Source organism: Physeter macrocephalus, chromosome 1 (assembly GCF_002837175.3).
Source record: "Physeter macrocephalus isolate SW-GA chromosome 1, ASM283717v5, whole genome shotgun sequence".
In the NCBI taxonomy this organism is placed as follows: Eukaryota; Metazoa; Chordata; class Mammalia; order Artiodactyla; family Physeteridae; genus Physeter; species Physeter macrocephalus.
In genome coordinates this window covers 19,875,819-19,894,470 of record NC_041214.2, presented here as the reverse complement: position 1 = coordinate 19,894,470, position 18,652 = coordinate 19,875,819, and the positions used below count along the sequence as shown (strand labels likewise).

Sequence of the window (18,652 nt, the reverse complement as noted above, 5' to 3'; positions counted from 1 at the left end):
GCAGAGAGAGGCCCGCATACCACATGCCGCGGAGCGGCTGGGCCCGTGAGCCATGGCCACTGAGCCTGCGCGTCCGGAGCCTGTGCTCCGCAACGGGAGGGGCCACAGCAGAGAGAGGCCCGCATACCACAAAAAAAAAAACAACAAAAAAAAAACACTATTGTGTATTAAAGGTCATAAGCTGCCACCCAAGAAGAAAAAACTCTAATTTAAACAGAATTACTTTAAAAAGGAGTCAAGCACCTTTCTTCCCTTGACATACTAAAATCCTATGTGGAGAAAGACATATGGTGGTGTGGAACCTATGAAGACCAAGGAAGGAGGAACGTGGGAGAAACTGACTTTGAGAGAGACAAATATCTGAAGCCAAAAAAAAATCTGAGAGGAAAAAGAATATGTTTTTTTTAGAAGGAAGGTCAGAAGTCAAAAGGAAGAAAAGGAGGGAGGGAGAGAGGAAAGAAGAGTGAGTATGAAGAAAGGGTAGAAACACGAGCTATGATATTACTGTACATAACTGATTTCACATTTAGAAGGCCTCACAATGACAATATGTATATCTTACCGAAAATAAACTTCTCACTCAATCATTTATTTTATTTTGATCTTCAAATGCCAAATAGCCAGTAAAATCGACTTTTTTTTCATCTCCAGTGAATTAACGGCATTCACATGGTATCCGGTTATCCCACTTCTACTTCCCTTTCTCTCCAGGCCAAAGTTGCAAAGATTGGCACTGATGTCCTATCAACTCAGTATGAACCCACTCCACACCTGTGGTCCAACAGCATCAACCATTAGTATGTTTTTCCTATTATTTATTGTGTCACTTTCCCTAATTCTCTTTTAGAGACATTAAAGAAAGTTACAGAATTTGTAAGTTAGGATTAGAACATCTTGGAACTACTAATTTAAACTTCGGTTTTAACAGGAGATTCTGAATTATACGTGAATCTAGGAGACAGATTCCACCCTTTGCGGGGGGATAAGATTTTTCTAGGATCAAATTATACTGAACTTTTACAAGGCTACAAGGTCAACAGAAGTAATTACATCAAGACAAATTTACAGTTTAATTCTTTCATCATCCTATTCTCTACCACCACTACCACCACCATTTTACCCTCACAGGAACTAACAAGAATTAACTGGGGCAGAGTCAATTCTATTTTTTTTAACCATTTAACTCTGACTGGACTCTTTCTTCCTTGGCCTTGTCCCTATGCAAGCACAGTCTTTTCCCTAGCTCCTGGGGGGAAAACGGGTAGGCCAACAGTTTCAGCCACTCTGCTCGTGTAAAGCCAGTCTCCTGTCCCTCTCACCAGCCCCTTCCTACTGTGTTCAACCGAAATCTATATGGTGGATTAAGAAAGGAGGTCACAAGGTCCTAGTTCTGCTGCTTTTGCTTTAGTGTCTCAGCACCACTTCTTCTTTTTTTTTTTTTTTGTGGTACGCGGGCCTCTCACTGCTGTGGCCTCTCCCGTTGCGGAGCACAGGCTCCGGGCGCACAGGCTCAGCGGCAATGGCTCATGGGCCCAGCCGCTCCGTGGCATGTGGGATCCTCCCGGACCGGGGCACGAACCCGCGTCCCCTGCATTGGCAGGCGGACTCTCAACCACTGCGCCACCAGGGAAGCCCAGCACCACTTTTTAATCTTCACTAGTTTTAAACTTTCTTTGTCTTTGCATTTTTTAATTATTGACATAGATTTCTTACAAGTCAGGCACTGTGCTCAGCCCTTGATTTTCACAATCTCAGTTACTCCTCACAATGTTCTATGAGGTGTGCAGTACTTGCAACTAGCTTAACTGGGATTCAATCCCAGGTTTTAACAAAACTGAGGTCCGTGATCTTGACCACTGCGCATAGTGCTTTCCCATTTGGTTTTTGCAGCTAAAATAACTAGGGATTTCTATTTCCAAGCAATAGAAAGAAATTCATTTAGTTTTCACCAAAGGCCATTAATTCAGACCCTGGGAAGTGAGACTATTTCTCCTCAGATCCCACTGATCTTAGTTTGGGAACTCTTTAGTAAAACTCGCCTTTTCTCCAAACTATTTCCAAGTTTAAGTTCTTAGGGCCAAACCTTACAGGAAATTCCAATGAAACTGCTCACAAAACCTTAACTTCCTAACAAAATTTAATTCCTCAAAAGCAAGGATTACACTTCAGATCTCCTCTCAGATCATACAATATCTAGTACGGGGCAGGGAACAATAGCAGAATTAATTCTCATAAACTTGGTCAAAGAAAATGGTGTCCTGACTTGTCCAAAAGGTGTGAATGTGGATTGAAACCACAACAAAATTAGACTTGGTTTAGCCTGTATCACTCTCTAGAGGCAAGATATCTAACATTTTTAGCATGAAGACTGCTGTTTAACTTTTAAACATTTCATGGAACAACTCACCACCACCAAATACAAATGATTATTTCCATGATACTTTTAGAATGTGTGGATTGAAAAAATAAATATGTGCATCTGTGGATTCCATGCAATAACTCTACCTGGCCATACCTCATAAACCACTTCCCTAATCCAAGCTGAAAGAATAAACTGTAACTAGAAGTCTACACCCTCAACAATTGCTATGGAATTTGAAAATGCTTTAGTCATCACAAACAACTTCAAGATCCTATTTACTGGAGGTTCCTTTGGTGGAATTAGAAAAATGACTTAAAAAAACAGACAAGTTCCATTCCTAGAGAACATTCATCAGCAATCACATATCAACCAGTTGTGTGCTTTAAAGGGCAGAAGAGAAAGTACAGTAACACAGCCGATCACCAGCATCCAGATGGATCTGCTGCAACATAGCCAGGCCAGGGATTCATTACACATACAAGTGGATGACAACAAGATTTCAAAACAGATGATATACCCAGCTACATAAGTGGACAAAAGTAAGCAAAGTAAAGGACCAAAGGACAGACTAGAACACCAGTTTAAAATGGCAGCCTACTTAGTGGATATTGAGAAATAGCAGGGCCAGATAAGCCACCCATATATGATGTAAGAGGAATTCCTACATCATAAGGAGGAAAAACACACAGATTTTCTTGGCAGCAAAGAACAAAGGGTTCCAAACAGGAGAAAACTTTGCAAATGGCAGCTAGGGCATCAAAGGATTATTACTCTCACTTTCTATATATATATATATATATATATATATATATATATATATATATATATACACACACACACACACACACACACATGCGCACATGTATATACATGATGTATATTTGCATATATATGCAAATTATGAGCAAATTAGAGCTATGCATTTGCACTGAATCACAATCATTTAATAAGCAAGAATTTATGGAGCACCCACCTAATAGCCCAGCACTTGGAGCTTTGAGAGATAGGTGAAAAGAGTGAAGACACAATGACTACTTTCAAAGAGTTACATTCTAACTGGGAGGAGGAGATCACCAAAGATAACATAGTTCCCTGCTATCATGTGTCACTTTCAATAGGGGAGGATAAAGAGGAATTACTATTCTATACAACTGTGTAGTAGTATTTTTAACTCTTTTATTTTATTATTTTATATTATATTATAAGTTTTTTTAAGCAATTCAGATTTAGAAAGAATTGCCTCTTCCACATGGGGCTACAGCAGCTTGATAGATGTTCAAAACTTTTAGGAGTGACTGCTTTAATAAAGCACCTGATTAAATGTCAATCAAACATTCACAAGAAGCAGGCAGTAACAAAGCACTTGGTAAGAAAGGAAAACAGGAGCACCCCACAATTAAAGTTTAGTCATTCCAATATCCTAATTGTCATTTAACAAGTTCCAGGATTTGGGGGAAGCACCTAACATTTACCAGTAATTTTCTCTCTTTGATTTGATGGAGGCAGAAGAAAAGGACTGAGGGAGCATCTTTAAAACCCAAACTGTGGAGAGATCTCTGACCTCCAGAAAAATACGTTTGCACTTTAAACCTAATAAACAAATAAGTTAAAACCATAAAATTTGAAACCAGGAGGAAACCTAGGAAATGATCTAATTCATGGTTCTCAAGCCTGACTTCCAATTAGCATTATCTGAGGGGCTTTTATAATATGCAGATGATCAGGTCTTATCCCCAGAGATTCAGATTCCATTAGTCCCTGGTGGGGGCCCAGGCACTTGAATTTTTTTTAAGTGGTCCAAGTGATTCTAAGATGAAACGAGGGTTGAGAACCACTGATATATGCTAAATCTCTCATTTATAGACTATGAAATTGAGATACAGAAAGATTTCATCAGTTAGGGGCAGAACAGGGTCACAAATCAGCATTCCAGACCAGAGTCAAATTGTATACCAACTATTTTGTCATGAAGCAGCGATATTTAGATGGCACAAAAATTGATATTGAAAGATAGTGAAATGCTTATATTTGCATATTGACAGCATAGCCAATCCTTTAAAATAGCCAATCCTTTAGAAATAAATGAAGATAGTTCCTAGTCAGCAAGAATAGTTCACTGAATTGATAGGAATCAAGTAGCTTGTATCATTAATATCATCCACCTATGAGTCACACGATGAATTAAAAAGTTAATTTCAAAGTGCCTTTCTTGCTGCCTTCTCCACACATCAAAATCGCTAGCGCTGCTCTTGTTTCTCAGCTCTGTACTGTCTTCTATACTCTTTACTACTCTACATTTTGAAAAGGAGAAAATCAAGACCCCGAATTTGTAGCTCAACACCCACTATCTATCCACTAAGACATTCAAGCTGAAATTATACTAAGGGCAACAGAAGTGCAAAGTAAATATTTCAGTTCATGCCCATTCATCTCTAGCTTCAGCTCTTGCTTCAAATAGAATTTCCACTCCTGTTGACATAAAAGTGCGTGTTGGGCTTCCCTGGTGGCGCAGTGGTTGAGAATCCGCCTGCCGATGCAGGGGACACGGGTTCTGTGCCCCGGTCCGGGAGGATCCCACATGCCGCGGAGCGGCTGGGCCCGTGAGCCATGGCCGCTGAGCCTGCGCGTTCGGAGCCTGTGCTCCGCGCCGGGAGAGGCCACAAGAGCGAGAGGCCCGCATACCGCAAAAAAAAAAAAAAAAAAAAAAAAAAAAAAAAAAGTGCGTGTTATTACGTTTAATGCCTATCAATAATATTTTTTTAAAAACATAGAAGTTAGGTCACCAGTGTCACTTTACGTGGATTTCTTTGGGATGAAACAAGAGTGTTAGTTCAGTTCAGTTTTATCTTGACTTGTTTTGACTGTATTACAGTCAGTTCCTTGCACTTAATATGCCTTGAAAGGAGTAGGAAATTTTTTTATTGTCAACATTTTAAGAAAATGTTAACAACAAAAAAAATTATCTTGTAGAACTCAATTAAGACTTTTTATTGAGAGGACTATAGATTGACATATGGTAGGTAGTACAGTACAATGGTTAGTCACGCAAACTCTGAAGACATGCAGCTTGGGTTTGATTCCTGACTCAACCACTTACTAGCTATGTAGCTTTCTTTTTTTAATTGATGTGTAGTTGATTTACAATATTATATTAGTTTCAGGTGTACAACATAGTGATTCAGTATTTTTGCAGATTATAGTTTATTTTAGGTTATTATAAGATAATGGCTATAATTCCCTGTGCTATACAGTATATCCTTGTCACCTATCTATTTTACACATCTAACTGTGTTGTCTTTGAGTAAATTGCTTCATCTCTCTGTGCCAAAATTTCCTTCTCTGTAAAACAGCAATTGGTACTTAAATCATAAGGTTGTGATAGGAATTAATGAAATGAGTTAGCATACATAAAGCACTTAGAAGGGTGCCTGGTGTTTAACAAGTGACTGTTATTATATTCTATAAATATATATACATATTTTAGTGGGTATAGATGGAGATAAATAAAAGGCTAAGCAGCATGTTCAACAAATTAAGTTGTATAATAATATATTCTTACAAGTAAAAGTCTTTCAATGTTGTATTTATTTTATGTCTTAATATAGTTTTTGTTTGCAAATTTAAGGTTTCGAGGATACAGAAAGTGGTATCATAAAAGAAAATGTATTACACTCAATAACATCACACAATTATGAAAAATCACAAATTACATAAATTCTCAATCATCACTATTAACCTTAATGAGAAATTTCTCAAAAAGTAAATTTTTCAAAATGAAATATCAATATTCTTTAACTCTGAAATTATAGCAGTTTACTTAAATGCAAATCGAGGGCTGGTACAGCTAGAAACTGGCCACATTTATTGAAATGTCTAGCACACTCTAAATCATCATGCAAGACACAGTTCCTATTTATCCTACCTCCATTGCTACAGAACTCTTATGTTCTTTTTTACTAATGAACTTAAACTCAACTCTTGCTAAAAATGGCAGCCTTCTTGATCACTAAAGCCAGTATATTTATCTCAGCTCACATGCTCCACAAACTCCCTGAATCATTGGACCTTGCTGACATACCTTCTTCTTGCCATTCCCTTGGCTTCCTTGACACCAAACTAACCTGGTTTGCCTCCTCCTCCTTCTTTTCCACTTCATCTCTGCTGACTGCCTCTAAAAGCAGATATTTTCCCAAAAATAGGTATTACACAGATATTCCACAAGGTTGTCTCTTCAGGCCCCTCCTCTTCCTTCTGCTTCTTTCCTCATCAGGGAAGTACTCTCTATCCTCACAGGCTGGAGCCTGCATTTGCCACCTAGAGGCGCCGGGGTGGCCCAGCTAGGAAATCACCTTTCACCCATGCAGCAGTTACCTGCAGGGATCAGTGGGAGCCCAGCAGCACCAGGGGAACCAACTAGATGAAAACAGCAATGCAAAGGCTCTGAAAACTATATTGACACTGGAACCAGAAGTCACTAAAGAAGACCAGGGCCTGCATGCTAAACCTAAACAGGGTGACTGCCTGCTAAAGTAGATTTCCGTTAAAATTTAAGATTTAACATAATAGCCAAAGTGTCTAGGATACAATCAAAAATCACTTATGCCAAAAATAAAGAAAAGCACAGCTCGAATGAGAAAAGACACTGACAGATGCCAACACTGAGTTGATTTAGGTGTTGGAATTATCTGACAAGAATTTCAAAATCATCATAAAAACGCTTCTACAAGCAATTACAGATAGCCTTGAAACAAATGATAATATAGAAAATCTCATCAAAGAAATGCAAGGTATCAAAAGGAAGCAAATGGAAATTATAGAACTGAAAAACACAGTAACAAATTTTAAAAACTCACTGGAGAGGATCAATAGCAGAATGAATATGACGGAGGGAAGAATCAGTTAACTTGAAGATAGAACAATAGAACTTATCCAGTCTGAAGAGAGAAAACAAATTGAAAAAATATATAAACAAAGCCTAAGGGACCTGTGGCATAATAACAAATGATCAAACATTCTTATCATCAAAGTCTCAGAGGAGAGGAGAAAGAGAATAGTGCTGGAAAAAAATAATTGAAGAAATAAAGACTGTAATTTCCCAAATTTCCTAAAGACATAAACCAACATATTCAAGAAACCAAGTGAACCACAAACAGAATAAGTTCAAAGAAACTCACATCAAGCCACACCATAATTAAAGTTTTGAAAACTAAAGACAAAGTAAAAGCTCTTGAAAGCAACGAGAGAGAAACAATCTAGAAGGGGCAAAACAATTCAAATGACAGCAGATTTCTCATTTGAAAACGTGGAAGGCCAAAAGGAAAGGATAACATTTTTCAAGTGCTAAAAGAACTATCGGTCATTAATTCTATATTCAGCAAAAAATATCCTTCAGAAATGAAGAGGAAATAAAGATATTCTCAGACAAATGAAAACTAAGAGAATTTGTCACCTACAGACCTACCCTTTAAAGATGGATAAGGAAAGCTCTCCAAATAAGAAAGAAATGGTAACAGAGGCTTGAAACTGTGGAAAGAAAGGAAAAACAATAGATTAGGGAATGAATGAATGAATAATGAATGGATGGGTAGATGAATGAAGGATAAATAGACTATCTTTCTCCTCATGATGATTGAATCAAAAAGTATAATTCCATCTGATGTGATGTTTAATATATGTAGAGAAGTAATCACGACAACTGTATTTTAAAAGTGGAAAGGGGAAAAAAATCTAAATGCAAGTAGGATTTCTATATCTTACTTGACATGATAAAATACTGATACCAGTAGACTGTGATAAGTCATGTATGTATATTGTAATACATAGAGCAACCACTAAGAAACCTAAACAAACTGATATACTCAAAAACATTATTATAAATAAATCAAAATGGAATCCTAAAAATGTGCATGTAACCAACAATAAGGCAATAAAAGAGAAATGGAGGAATGAAAAACAGAGGGAACAAACAAAAATCAAATAGCAAGATGGCAGATTTAAGGTATATCAATAATTTACCTAAATATATTAATTAAAAGACAGAGATTGGCAGAGTGGATTAAGAAAAATATGATTCAACAATACACTGGCTACAAGAAACTCACTTCGGGGCTTCCCTGGTGGCGCAGTGGTTGAGAGTCCGCCTGCCGATGCAGGTGACACGGGTTCGTGCCCCGGTCCGGGAGGATCCCACATGCCGCGGAGCGGCCGGGCCCGTGAGCCATGGCCGCTGAGCCTGCGCGTCCGGAGCCTGTGCTCCGCAACGGGAGAGGCCACAACAGTTAAAAAAAAGAGACTCACTTCATATATAACATAGGTTGAAATTGAAAGGCTGGGAAAAAGATATACCATGCAAACATTAATCAAAGTAGGAGTGGCTATATTAAACATCAGGTAAAGTAAATTTCAGAACAAAGAAATTTACCAGAAACAAACAGGAACATTAATGATAAAAGGATCAATCCACCAAGAAGACATAATAATCCTGAATGTGTGCAAGCCAGTTTCACCTACGATGCTTCTGCCAATAATTTTCAAATCCATTTTCCCAGGCTCCTTCCTCCACGGCACAGTAAATCAGAGAAAGGTGGCAGCGACCCCTGGCTTTCATCAGCCTCCCCACCCTCCAAACTCACATTTCAATGCAGGACTGAGGCTTCATATATCCTTCTGCGTCAAACACTATGTATTTGGTAGGTGTTGTGCACAGGACCGAGGGGAAAAGGCACACAGAGACCAACTATTGCCTCAAGGACCCTACACAAGCCCCACCCATGGAGTCCCCCCTGCCTTCTATCCCAGGGCTGGACATGACTCTTCCATTCTGCCAAGGCTGGACATCTGACCGTACTCGTCTGACTGCTCCAGCCCCAACAGCGCCGCAATGTTCTGCCGCCAGTCCCCAGATCCCTAGCAGGAAGCACCCATCCCCTGCCTGACTGATGCTGAACATCTTTTTTCTTCCTTCCTTTACCCTTTCTTTTCCCCATCACTACTCTCTCTGGGTTCCTGTTTCTGTTAATAACATGTGGATTTTTTTCCAACTACCCAGATTGAAATCTCAATCATTTTCATCATATTCTGTGACTCTTCCATTCCAATGTTTCTTACATAGAGTCCCGCCTATTCTATCCCCAGTGTGGTGACTCTACACTAGTTCAGGCTTTCACTTCACAATACCTCCTAACTGGTCTCTTTCCAGTGCTGCCAAACAAAACATCTTTCCTTTTTTATTAGGTTTTCTGAGCTTTGCTCACAAACTCTTACTGCACCATTTTCCAGTCCAACTATATCTCACTGGTCCCTAAAAATGCCTCCATGCTTTCCATCCTTGTAGTTCACTGGCCAGAATGCTTTTCTTCAATCTCCATCTGGAAAAATACTATCCTTTCTCCAAGGCTCTCCCCAAATACAACCTCCATCATGAAGGTGGTATTTGAGCAGGTATTGAGCATGAAACGCCATCCTCCTCACCAAGCATAACTGCTTTCTTCCTTTAAATCTTCACAAGATACTGTACCTTTCCTATGGTACTTTTATATTCTGCCCTATCTCTATTGATTTGCACAGCTGACTTCTCTCCCAACTGTAAGTTCCAAAGACACCAGTAGCATCTTCTTCATCTTTGTACCCTTGCACCACCCACCCTCCACAGTGCCAAGTAAAGTGCACTGCTCATATTTAAAGTTTTAATATATATTTGTTGAATAATTTGAAAGCCAACCCTGTCTCTCTCTACCAAAATATTCCTTCTCTCTTTCTTCATCACAGCTTTGAATTTTTAATCTTTCAAACCTAAAATGTTTGTATCAAAACTCATTACTTTTCCTAAAACATAAGTAATTTTATGTACAAAAAAATTAGTTTTTCAATTATGTAAATCAAAATATACATAAATGCTTTTACAGCATTTACATACACTGTATGTAAGGTATGTTGTATAAACCTTATATGTATATAACCTCTAGATGTTTATATTCTCAGTCTTTTTAACAAATAACATTCTTAGTAAAATTTCACAAAAATTGACATGGAAAAGTTGGATTAGGGGATTAAATATATCCTTAAAATAACTGATTTAAACTTCTTGGTCTTTTAACTATAAAATAGTTTATCCTAGCAACATGAATGGAAAAAGACCTGAACTACTAGAAAGAATGTTAATTTTGCATAGCTTGTATGCGTAGTTTTCCTTGGTGGGTTTTCAGTGACCAGTGACCCCTCCTCAGCTGGTCTCCTCAACTGCTTGCACTTGCTCAGACCACCTCCATCTACAACAATGTGCACCCAGAAGACAAACTCAATTTAGACTCAAAATGATCCAAGCAAAATGTAATTTTGAAAATGCAGCACATATTTAAAACATGTGATGGCTTCCAAAGCCATGATTATTTTTTACTCGACACTATACTATGCAGACCACCACTCCCATTCAGTACTGCAATTAACTGTACATGAAATTATTTTTATTGCTAATTTTACATCAGTGAATTTCCATTTCAAGAAAAACATTAACATTTGTTTCTAATTAAATATTTATTGCTTATGTTTTACAGACCCGACATCAGTTTCTTCTTTAGACTGGGCTTACAACCTGGGCATCAAACACACATTTGCCTTTGAGCTCTGAGATAAAGGCAAATTTGGTTTTCTCCTTCCAGAATCTCAGATAAAGTCAACTTGTTAAAGAGACCATGCTAGCTGTCAAATTTATTGTCAAGTATATCCTCAAGCGTACTTCCTAAAGAACTGCCCTGTTTGGAATAAGCCAGTTAATTCTTCCCATGCCTTTCACTAGAAAGTCAATCTTTGCTTATCCCTAAACGTGGTTTCCACATCACCTGAATAGGTCCTCTCTTGTTCACTTAAGTCCTATGTTATTTCTTTTTGCTTTTATTTACTCTCAATAGTATCTTAATAGCCTTAGGTGAAAGTTTAACCAAGTTAAGTTAGAACCCAGCACAAAGTATTATTTTGAGTATTTTGAAAGGTGATATACAGTGGGTCACGGGAAGGAAATGAGAACCTTCACTTTCTCCAGAACCAGACTTACACCATGTGGCTTCATCATTTCATGTGCCAATATAATAAAAATAAAACATATTCCAAAATGCACCTTCTGTTTTTTATAAACTATGTTCTCTACATTCCTCTATTAGCATTAATAATCATGCATTAATGCTTCTTATGCCTTCTGTTAATAAGAAAGAACACCTTTAATTTTTCAGAACATATTTTGCCTACATATTTTTTTTAATACAAGTTGACAATGTTTATATCTTCACACTAGCAAAAGGATGTTCTAACAGGAAATAAAGTGGTTTATTTAGAGATGAATCTCAGTGCTTTAAACAACCAATCCAGTTCTCATCAACATAACGTACATAAAATTCAAAACAGTTTAAACTGCCATAATCAGAGGAAATTACCTGCCAAAACACCTCTTGGCAGTTACAGACACAGCCAGAACATCTGGTCAGCTGTGAGCCCTGCCTAATAATGGAGAGAAAAAAAGCCTGGAAAAAAAGTTGAAAAGAAAAAGTCATGTCGACCAAGGGCAATCGGAGTAACTCATTACCTTTATACTGTCTATAATAATATTGTTTAAGATAGTGTTACAAAATACCTTTTCCTTAACTTTATTCTTCAATATTTCATCATGTGACAACAGTGGCATCTACACTGTAGAAATCCAGAACATAGATGCCTGACCAGAATTTGAGAGACAAGTAGAGAGTTCCTTGACTTCCTATAAACTTACTTCTCAGAACAATCTGGATAAAATTTTTGAGGATCTTAAAAGATCCTGAGAAACCAGGTTAACAAATAATCTGGGGCATTCCTCACGACTCCTTTAAGGGTCCATAAAAGAAAGAGTGCCATCAAATCTACAAGGTGATGGTATTTCTGATAGTTAGAAGGCAGGTAAAAGTTTCCCGTGCAGAATTGTCTAGGGGAAACCAATATACACTAACAAAATTGCTTTACAGGTGGAGGAGGGAAAGGTGACAATGGCAAGAAAGTAAAACATAAAACTCTGATTATGAGGTTAAACTGTCCCTTATAAAAAATATAATATCTATACCTAAATATTTAGCATTCAAAACTGGCTCAGAACCCAGGGACGCAAATTTGTTCCATTAAACGTGCCATATGGGAATTACACACTCATTCACACTTACTTACTCAACTGATAAAGGACTGAAAGAAATTGTCATCTTAAAATTTACATAAATATTTCTAATTCCATTAGGTCTTTAGGTGGCGGAGGTAAAAGAGATAATCCCAATTATTGAATATCATCCAGTGTTCACCTAGTTTATAAAAGACACAAAAGTTCTACTCACCATTTTATTTGAGCCTTTATGTAGCTTAATAGTTCTTTTCTCAATCAGAGAGAAAGCATTTGAGTGACTAAAAATCAAAAATCCTAACAAGATCATTCCTTATCTTAACTGAATACCTTTTGCATGACATCTCAGGGTATTTCACTTGACTTCATATGAATTGTGAAAATAAACATGTGAAGAAAAATATCTATCAATATATTAAAATTTAAAAACTATAAAGCTTCATTTTATTTATGGAAAAGTTTAAGTAGTCAGTGCTTGATTCTTCCCTTGTCATTTCTCATTTATCAGTAAAATGACTTGGTGCCCAAGTTACAAGTAGTGCTATCTCTTAAAATATTCTTGACAATGTCTCACAAAAAAAATCTAAGCCATCATTCCTCTTCTAGTTTACATACCACCAAATTCACTCAAGAAACATTGTTTCATATTTTGAAAATTTTTATGGCCATGATCTAGTAGCCGAGACATAGACCTCCATTATATGAGAAAATGAAACATCTTACTGATTATTTTTAGCAATGCAAATACATTTGCATTTCCAATGGGCATTATGACTCCAAACTGATTTTAAAATGTCATATCAGAAGTACCTTCCCCACACCCTACATATCGGATACGTTCTATAACTACATAAGTGCTCACTGGCTAAGTAAACATTAGGCTTATTGACAAGAGTTTCTGTTTCTCATTTGAAACAAACATTTATGCCTGATTTTCTTTAGATGAAAAAACAAACAAGTAATTCCCAGAGAAACATGCAAGAAATCACTGAAAATACTCAAGTTCTCTCTATTCTCAGGTTCTACCAACTTGTTCTCACAAAGTGTTTAAATTATTTTGGTCATTTCAAATAGATGCATGTTGGGCTTTTGTGGACATGGGAAAAGATCAAAGACAGAGAGCTTCTAACCTTTTACCTTTAACATACAAAATGTAAATGGGAGTTTTTCTAAAAGAGAACGTGCACTGGTTCCAAAAACCTACAATGAAATATGGTAGTATTAAATTGATGTTGATTTCCCAGGACTCAAATTATAAGAAGCAGTAGCAGAAAGCAATCTGAGTTGAACACTCATTTATAGGAAGCAATGGCACCTAGAAACTGTGCCCAAGCTTATAAACTGCTAGTTGGACCCTAAAATCTATTCTCCCCTCTTCCCTAGTAATAGGCCTCCCAATTTTGAACTGGGCACATGGTTACTCAAATAAAGGCTCAATTTCCAAACTTCCCTTTCAAACAGAGTGACTCTCGGACTGTTCTGGCCAGTGAGTTGCAAGAGGAAACACCATGTGGCAAAGTCTAGAAAGCTAACTTCACAGACCTCTGGCATATACACTTTGGTCCTCGCTTTCTGTTCTTTTCTTTCTTTTGGCTGGAATAGAACTGTGATGACTGAGGCTGAGCAATCAGCTTGGACCATAAAATGTTCTTGAGAACTGAAGCTAAAAATATGATAGTAGGAGCTATCATAACAGTTCCAGATGTGATCTGGATGAAAATCCCCAGAGGGTGTTATACAAAATCACAGGACTAGAAATCAGGAGGTTGGGTTAGACTCCTGAATCCACTGAATGATATTCAGCAAGACGCAATTACCCTTTGCCGGCCCTCCTTATCTCCTAGATTTTTGTTAGGATTTGAGATAATAGATGCTCAACAAAGTAAGCTACTTATTTCCATTTTGTTTATATTTGAGACAAAAAACACTTATCCTAAAGAGAGTTGGCTCAGGTGGTTCCTAATTGAGGTAGGTGTCAGGTGGTACAGAAACATGGCACCATGGCTGCCCTCAGGTGTGGTTTTCCCCCCAGGGCTCTGCTATAATGAGGTACAAAGGGATGTGTGCATATGACATTTCCCTGCATGCAAAGTTTTCATCAGATTGTTACAATCTAAGGGTTATTGATGCTCAAAAGTTTACAAGCACAACTGAAAACAAAATCCAACATAATGTGAAAAATATCTGCACACATAAAAATGAAGTCCAACCCAGGGAACTCAGAGTTTGTAGAGAAGTTTGCTTCTTTTTTGTTGTTGTTTACTAATATTGATTTTTTCTCTGTTTTTTTAACAATATTCAGAAGAAATACATAAAATGTCTACAAGATAGCTGGAAAATATAAAACATTTCCAATTATCAAAAACAAGTAAATTAGACATCCTAAAATTTTATAAAATAATTAAAGCATGACAATGTATTTGTTATAGTATGTGGCCTGAATGTTTCCCTGCTCTATAGTGCCACCTACAGTTTCCCCAGTTGTTCTGACCCTGAGCTGGTGCTTGTCCAAATGTAGTAAAGGGAGAGTGACATCAGCAAGATGGCCAAATAAGATGTCCCTCACTAATATCCCCCCCTCAACAACAACAATTTGGCATCCATCCATGGACAAAGGTGCCTCTGTGGGAGCAACAGAATCCAGCCTCATATGCCAAGGGTAATAGACCTACAGACCTCAACCCTGGCTGTGGACCCATGAACTGGCTCTAGCCCCTCTTGGCCAGTCTGGGAGCCCCTGGAGAACACTGACTTAAATAATCAGCCTTGGACTTCCCTGGTGGCACGGTGGTTAAGAATCTACCTGCCAAGGCAGGGGACACGGGTTTGAGCCCTGGTCCGGGAAGACCCTACATGCCACAGAGCAACTAAGCCCATGCACCACAACTACTGAGCCTATGCTCTAGAGCCCACAAGCCACAACTACTGAGCCCATGTGCCACTACTACTGAAGCCTGTGCACCTAGAGCCCATGCTCCGCAACAAGAGAAGCCACCACAATGAGAAGCCCACGCACCACAACGAAGAGTAGCCCCTGCTTGCCGTGACTACAGAAAGCCTGCAAGCAGCAATGAAGACCCAATGTGGCCAAAAATAAATAAATAAATAAATTTATTTTAAAAAAATCAGCCTCTTACCTTGTGAAAGTCCAGGAGTTCAGTGGAGAAGTTCTAGCCATTGAACCACTGGAGCAAAAAAATCCAAGACTGGACACATTGGAGACAGTAAGAGGAATAGTTTGACTACCCTCATCACCTCTCCCCCAGGGTGGCACAACTCAGCCTAAGAGAGCCCTTCTTGGCCTGCAATTTCTCCCACAGAGGAAAAGGAGAGCATGTGCATGAGCACCTGGCTTCCCCAGCTATGTGGGACACTACCAAAGAGGCCCATTTGTCTCTCATCTCATCCAGAGTACTGAGTCATCAGCTGCATGACTGTGAGCAGTGAGCAGCTGGGAGAACAGGAGCCAGGGCTTGGAACATATCAAAGGGACATGAACGATACTAACCGTATCACAGATTCCATCATACAGACCTGCCTAAGAGTCACTGGGATGCCCTGTCTGCAGATCCCCCCCAACAAGCCCAGTCACTCCGAGCTCTTTACAGACACACACACACACACATACCCACACCCCATGGCCTGCCCCCTGTGCTTCCAATAGTTGTGAGAGCAACCTTTGGCAGACAGATAGTGAGCACATGCTCAAAGCAGGCCTGAATCTGTGGGCCAAAGAGAAACCACAAACTTGGACTTTTAGCACTTCCCCTGGGAAAGTAAAAAAGGAGGCTGTCAGCACCCAGCCTGGTATATTGCAGGATCAAGAGAAGGCATACAGCTTAAGAATTCTGCCACAAGATGGAGTAAAAAGTGTGGGGCCAACATATCTACAGAAAGTCTGAGAAAGTCTCAGGATTTCTAGCATGGCTGAAGGAAGGTTATTTCTCTCCTACTGTTAGTCAGTAAGGACTGGAGGAAGTGACTGCTAATTCAAATGTGAAGACAGCAACACAAAACTACAAGGAACATGGAAAATCAAGGAAACATGACACCACCAAAGGAAAACAATAATACTCCAGTAACTCATCCCAAAGACATAGAGATCTGCAATTTACCTGATAAAGAATTCAAAACAGCTGTTTAAAGGAAGCTCAATAAGCTACAAGAAAACACAGAAAAATATACAATGAAATTAGGAAAACAATATACACAAAAAATGAGAAGTTTAATAGAGACAGAAATTATATATAAAAAAAAAAAAAGAACCCAACAGAAATTCTGGAGCTGAAGAATACAATGAATGAAATGAAAAAAAATGCATTAGACAGCATCAACATCAGAATGGATCAAGCAGAAGAAAGAATCTGTGAAGTAGAAGACGAGAACTTTGAAATTATCCAGTCAGAGAAGAATTAAGAAGAAAAAATGAATGCCTACATGAATTATGAAATACCATCAAGAGAAGCAATCTGCAAATTAGAGTCACAGAAGGAGAAGAGAGGGAGAAAGAGGCAGAAAGCTTATTTAAAGAAATAATGGCTGAAAACTTTGAAATCTGGGGAGAGATTTGCTCACCCAAGTTCATGAAGCTCACAGGTCCGCAAACAAATTCAACTGAAAAAGATCTTCTCCAAGACACATTATATTGATAATAAAACTGTCAAATATCAAAGACAAACATAGAATCTTAAAAGCTGCAACAGGAAAGAAGCTTGTAATTTACAAGGGAATCCCCATAAGTCTATTAGTGAATTTCTTTCCAGAAAACTTACAGTCTGGGAAAGATCAGAATGATATATTCAATGTGCTGAAAGAAAAAAACCGCCAACCACACAAACTTTGTCCAGAGAAGTTTTCCTTCAGAAATGAAGGAGAGATAAAGACTTCCCCAGAGCCTTTCCGACGGTGACGACCTCCCCATGAGAACATGCCTCTCGCAAAGGATCTCCTCCATCCCTCTCCAGAAGAGGAGAAGAGGAAACACAAGAAGAAGCGCCTGGTGCAGAGCCCCAATTCCTATTTCATGGATGTGAAATGCCCAGGATGCTATAAAATCACCACAGTCTTTAGCCATGCACAAACAGTAGTTTTGTGTGTTGGTTGCTCTACCGTCCTCTGCCAGCCTACAGGAGGAAAAGCAAGGCTTACAGAAGGGTGCTCCTTCAGATGGAAGCAGCACTAAAAGCCCCTGGAATCAAGATGAATGGGAAACCATCCCAACAAACACATTTTGGATACGTCCTGTTTATTGTCTTGTTTTACTGCTAGGAAGTTCCTACCTCACTGGAACTGAAAATGAGAAAGAACATGATCTATTCATAGAATTGCAAGTAGTTTATCATTTGTTGGTGCATTGGATGGAAGAAGCAAGTGAACCCAAAAAGGTAGAGATATGGACAGGGTGAAGCCTATAAAGAGCTCTTACCAAGATAAGCAGTTTGGACTTCATCCCCAAAGCAATAATGACCTAAAATACAGTCATGATGTTGGAAATAGAAGAGCCAATTTTGGGAGATCGTAGTAGGTGGGTGGATAAGACCTAATGATTGACTGAATGTTTGAGGTGGAAAGAAGGAAGAAAGCTGAGACTTAGGAGTGAGCTGGGCTATATTTAGAAGCTGCTATAACTCTTTTGGACCCTATAAAAGATATCTTGAAGAACATTGGAGAACTTTGCACTAGTCATCTACACTTTTTGTTCTTCATTTTCCTCACTGCTCTTTGAAAGGCCTTGCCTTACTCTAAAATTCTATAATCCCGTGACTACTTTTTAACTTTGTTCATAAATACAAGGCTTTGGAATATGCTTTTCATACTATCAAGTAGACTGAAGAGCAATAAATAGCATCATCATAGTGGTATTTAACTATGATTTTGCAATTATTACAGGATATCACAATGAGAAAGATCAGGAAATTACATTACACACTCTAGCATCTTTTATAATGTTCTGTTTGAACTGTCAGAAAAATAGGGGTGGTTGACGCTGCAGATCTAAAAAGATTAGATGAATTGTTCTAACTAGAATCAAAGTCGATAAGCGAATTTCTATGAATAATGAAACAGACCAAAAAGTTGATTGGTCAAAAAGAAGCATGGGAAACAGAAACAAGAAAGCTCTTCTTTTTCTGCTGTGTGTTTGAAAAAAAAAAAAAAAAAAA

At 38.4% G+C, this 18,652-nt stretch overlaps 2 protein-coding genes across 2 annotated transcripts in view; both read left to right on the top strand.

The window, feature by feature from the left end:
• CPA3 (carboxypeptidase A3) overlaps nt 1-11,103 on the top strand; it is a 29,861-nt gene extending 18,758 nt beyond the window's left edge. The window contains 4 exon segments of the mRNA XM_055086312.1: nt 712-765; nt 767-797; nt 10,915-11,042; nt 11,044-11,103. Coding sequence (XP_054942287.1) covers nt 712-765; nt 767-797; nt 10,915-11,042; nt 11,044-11,103 — 273 coding nt within the window.
• Nucleotides 11,104-17,387: 6,284 nt separating this feature from the next.
• LOC102974513 (40S ribosomal protein S27-like) lies at nt 17,388-17,728 on the top strand. Its single transcript, XM_007115952.4, has one exon. It carries the CDS (start codon nt 17,419-17,421, stop codon nt 17,671-17,673), a length of 255 nt encoding a protein of 84 aa, XP_007116014.1. The 5' UTR covers nt 17,388-17,418; the 3' UTR covers nt 17,674-17,728.
• The last annotated feature ends 924 nt before the right edge of the window (nt 17,729-18,652 follow it).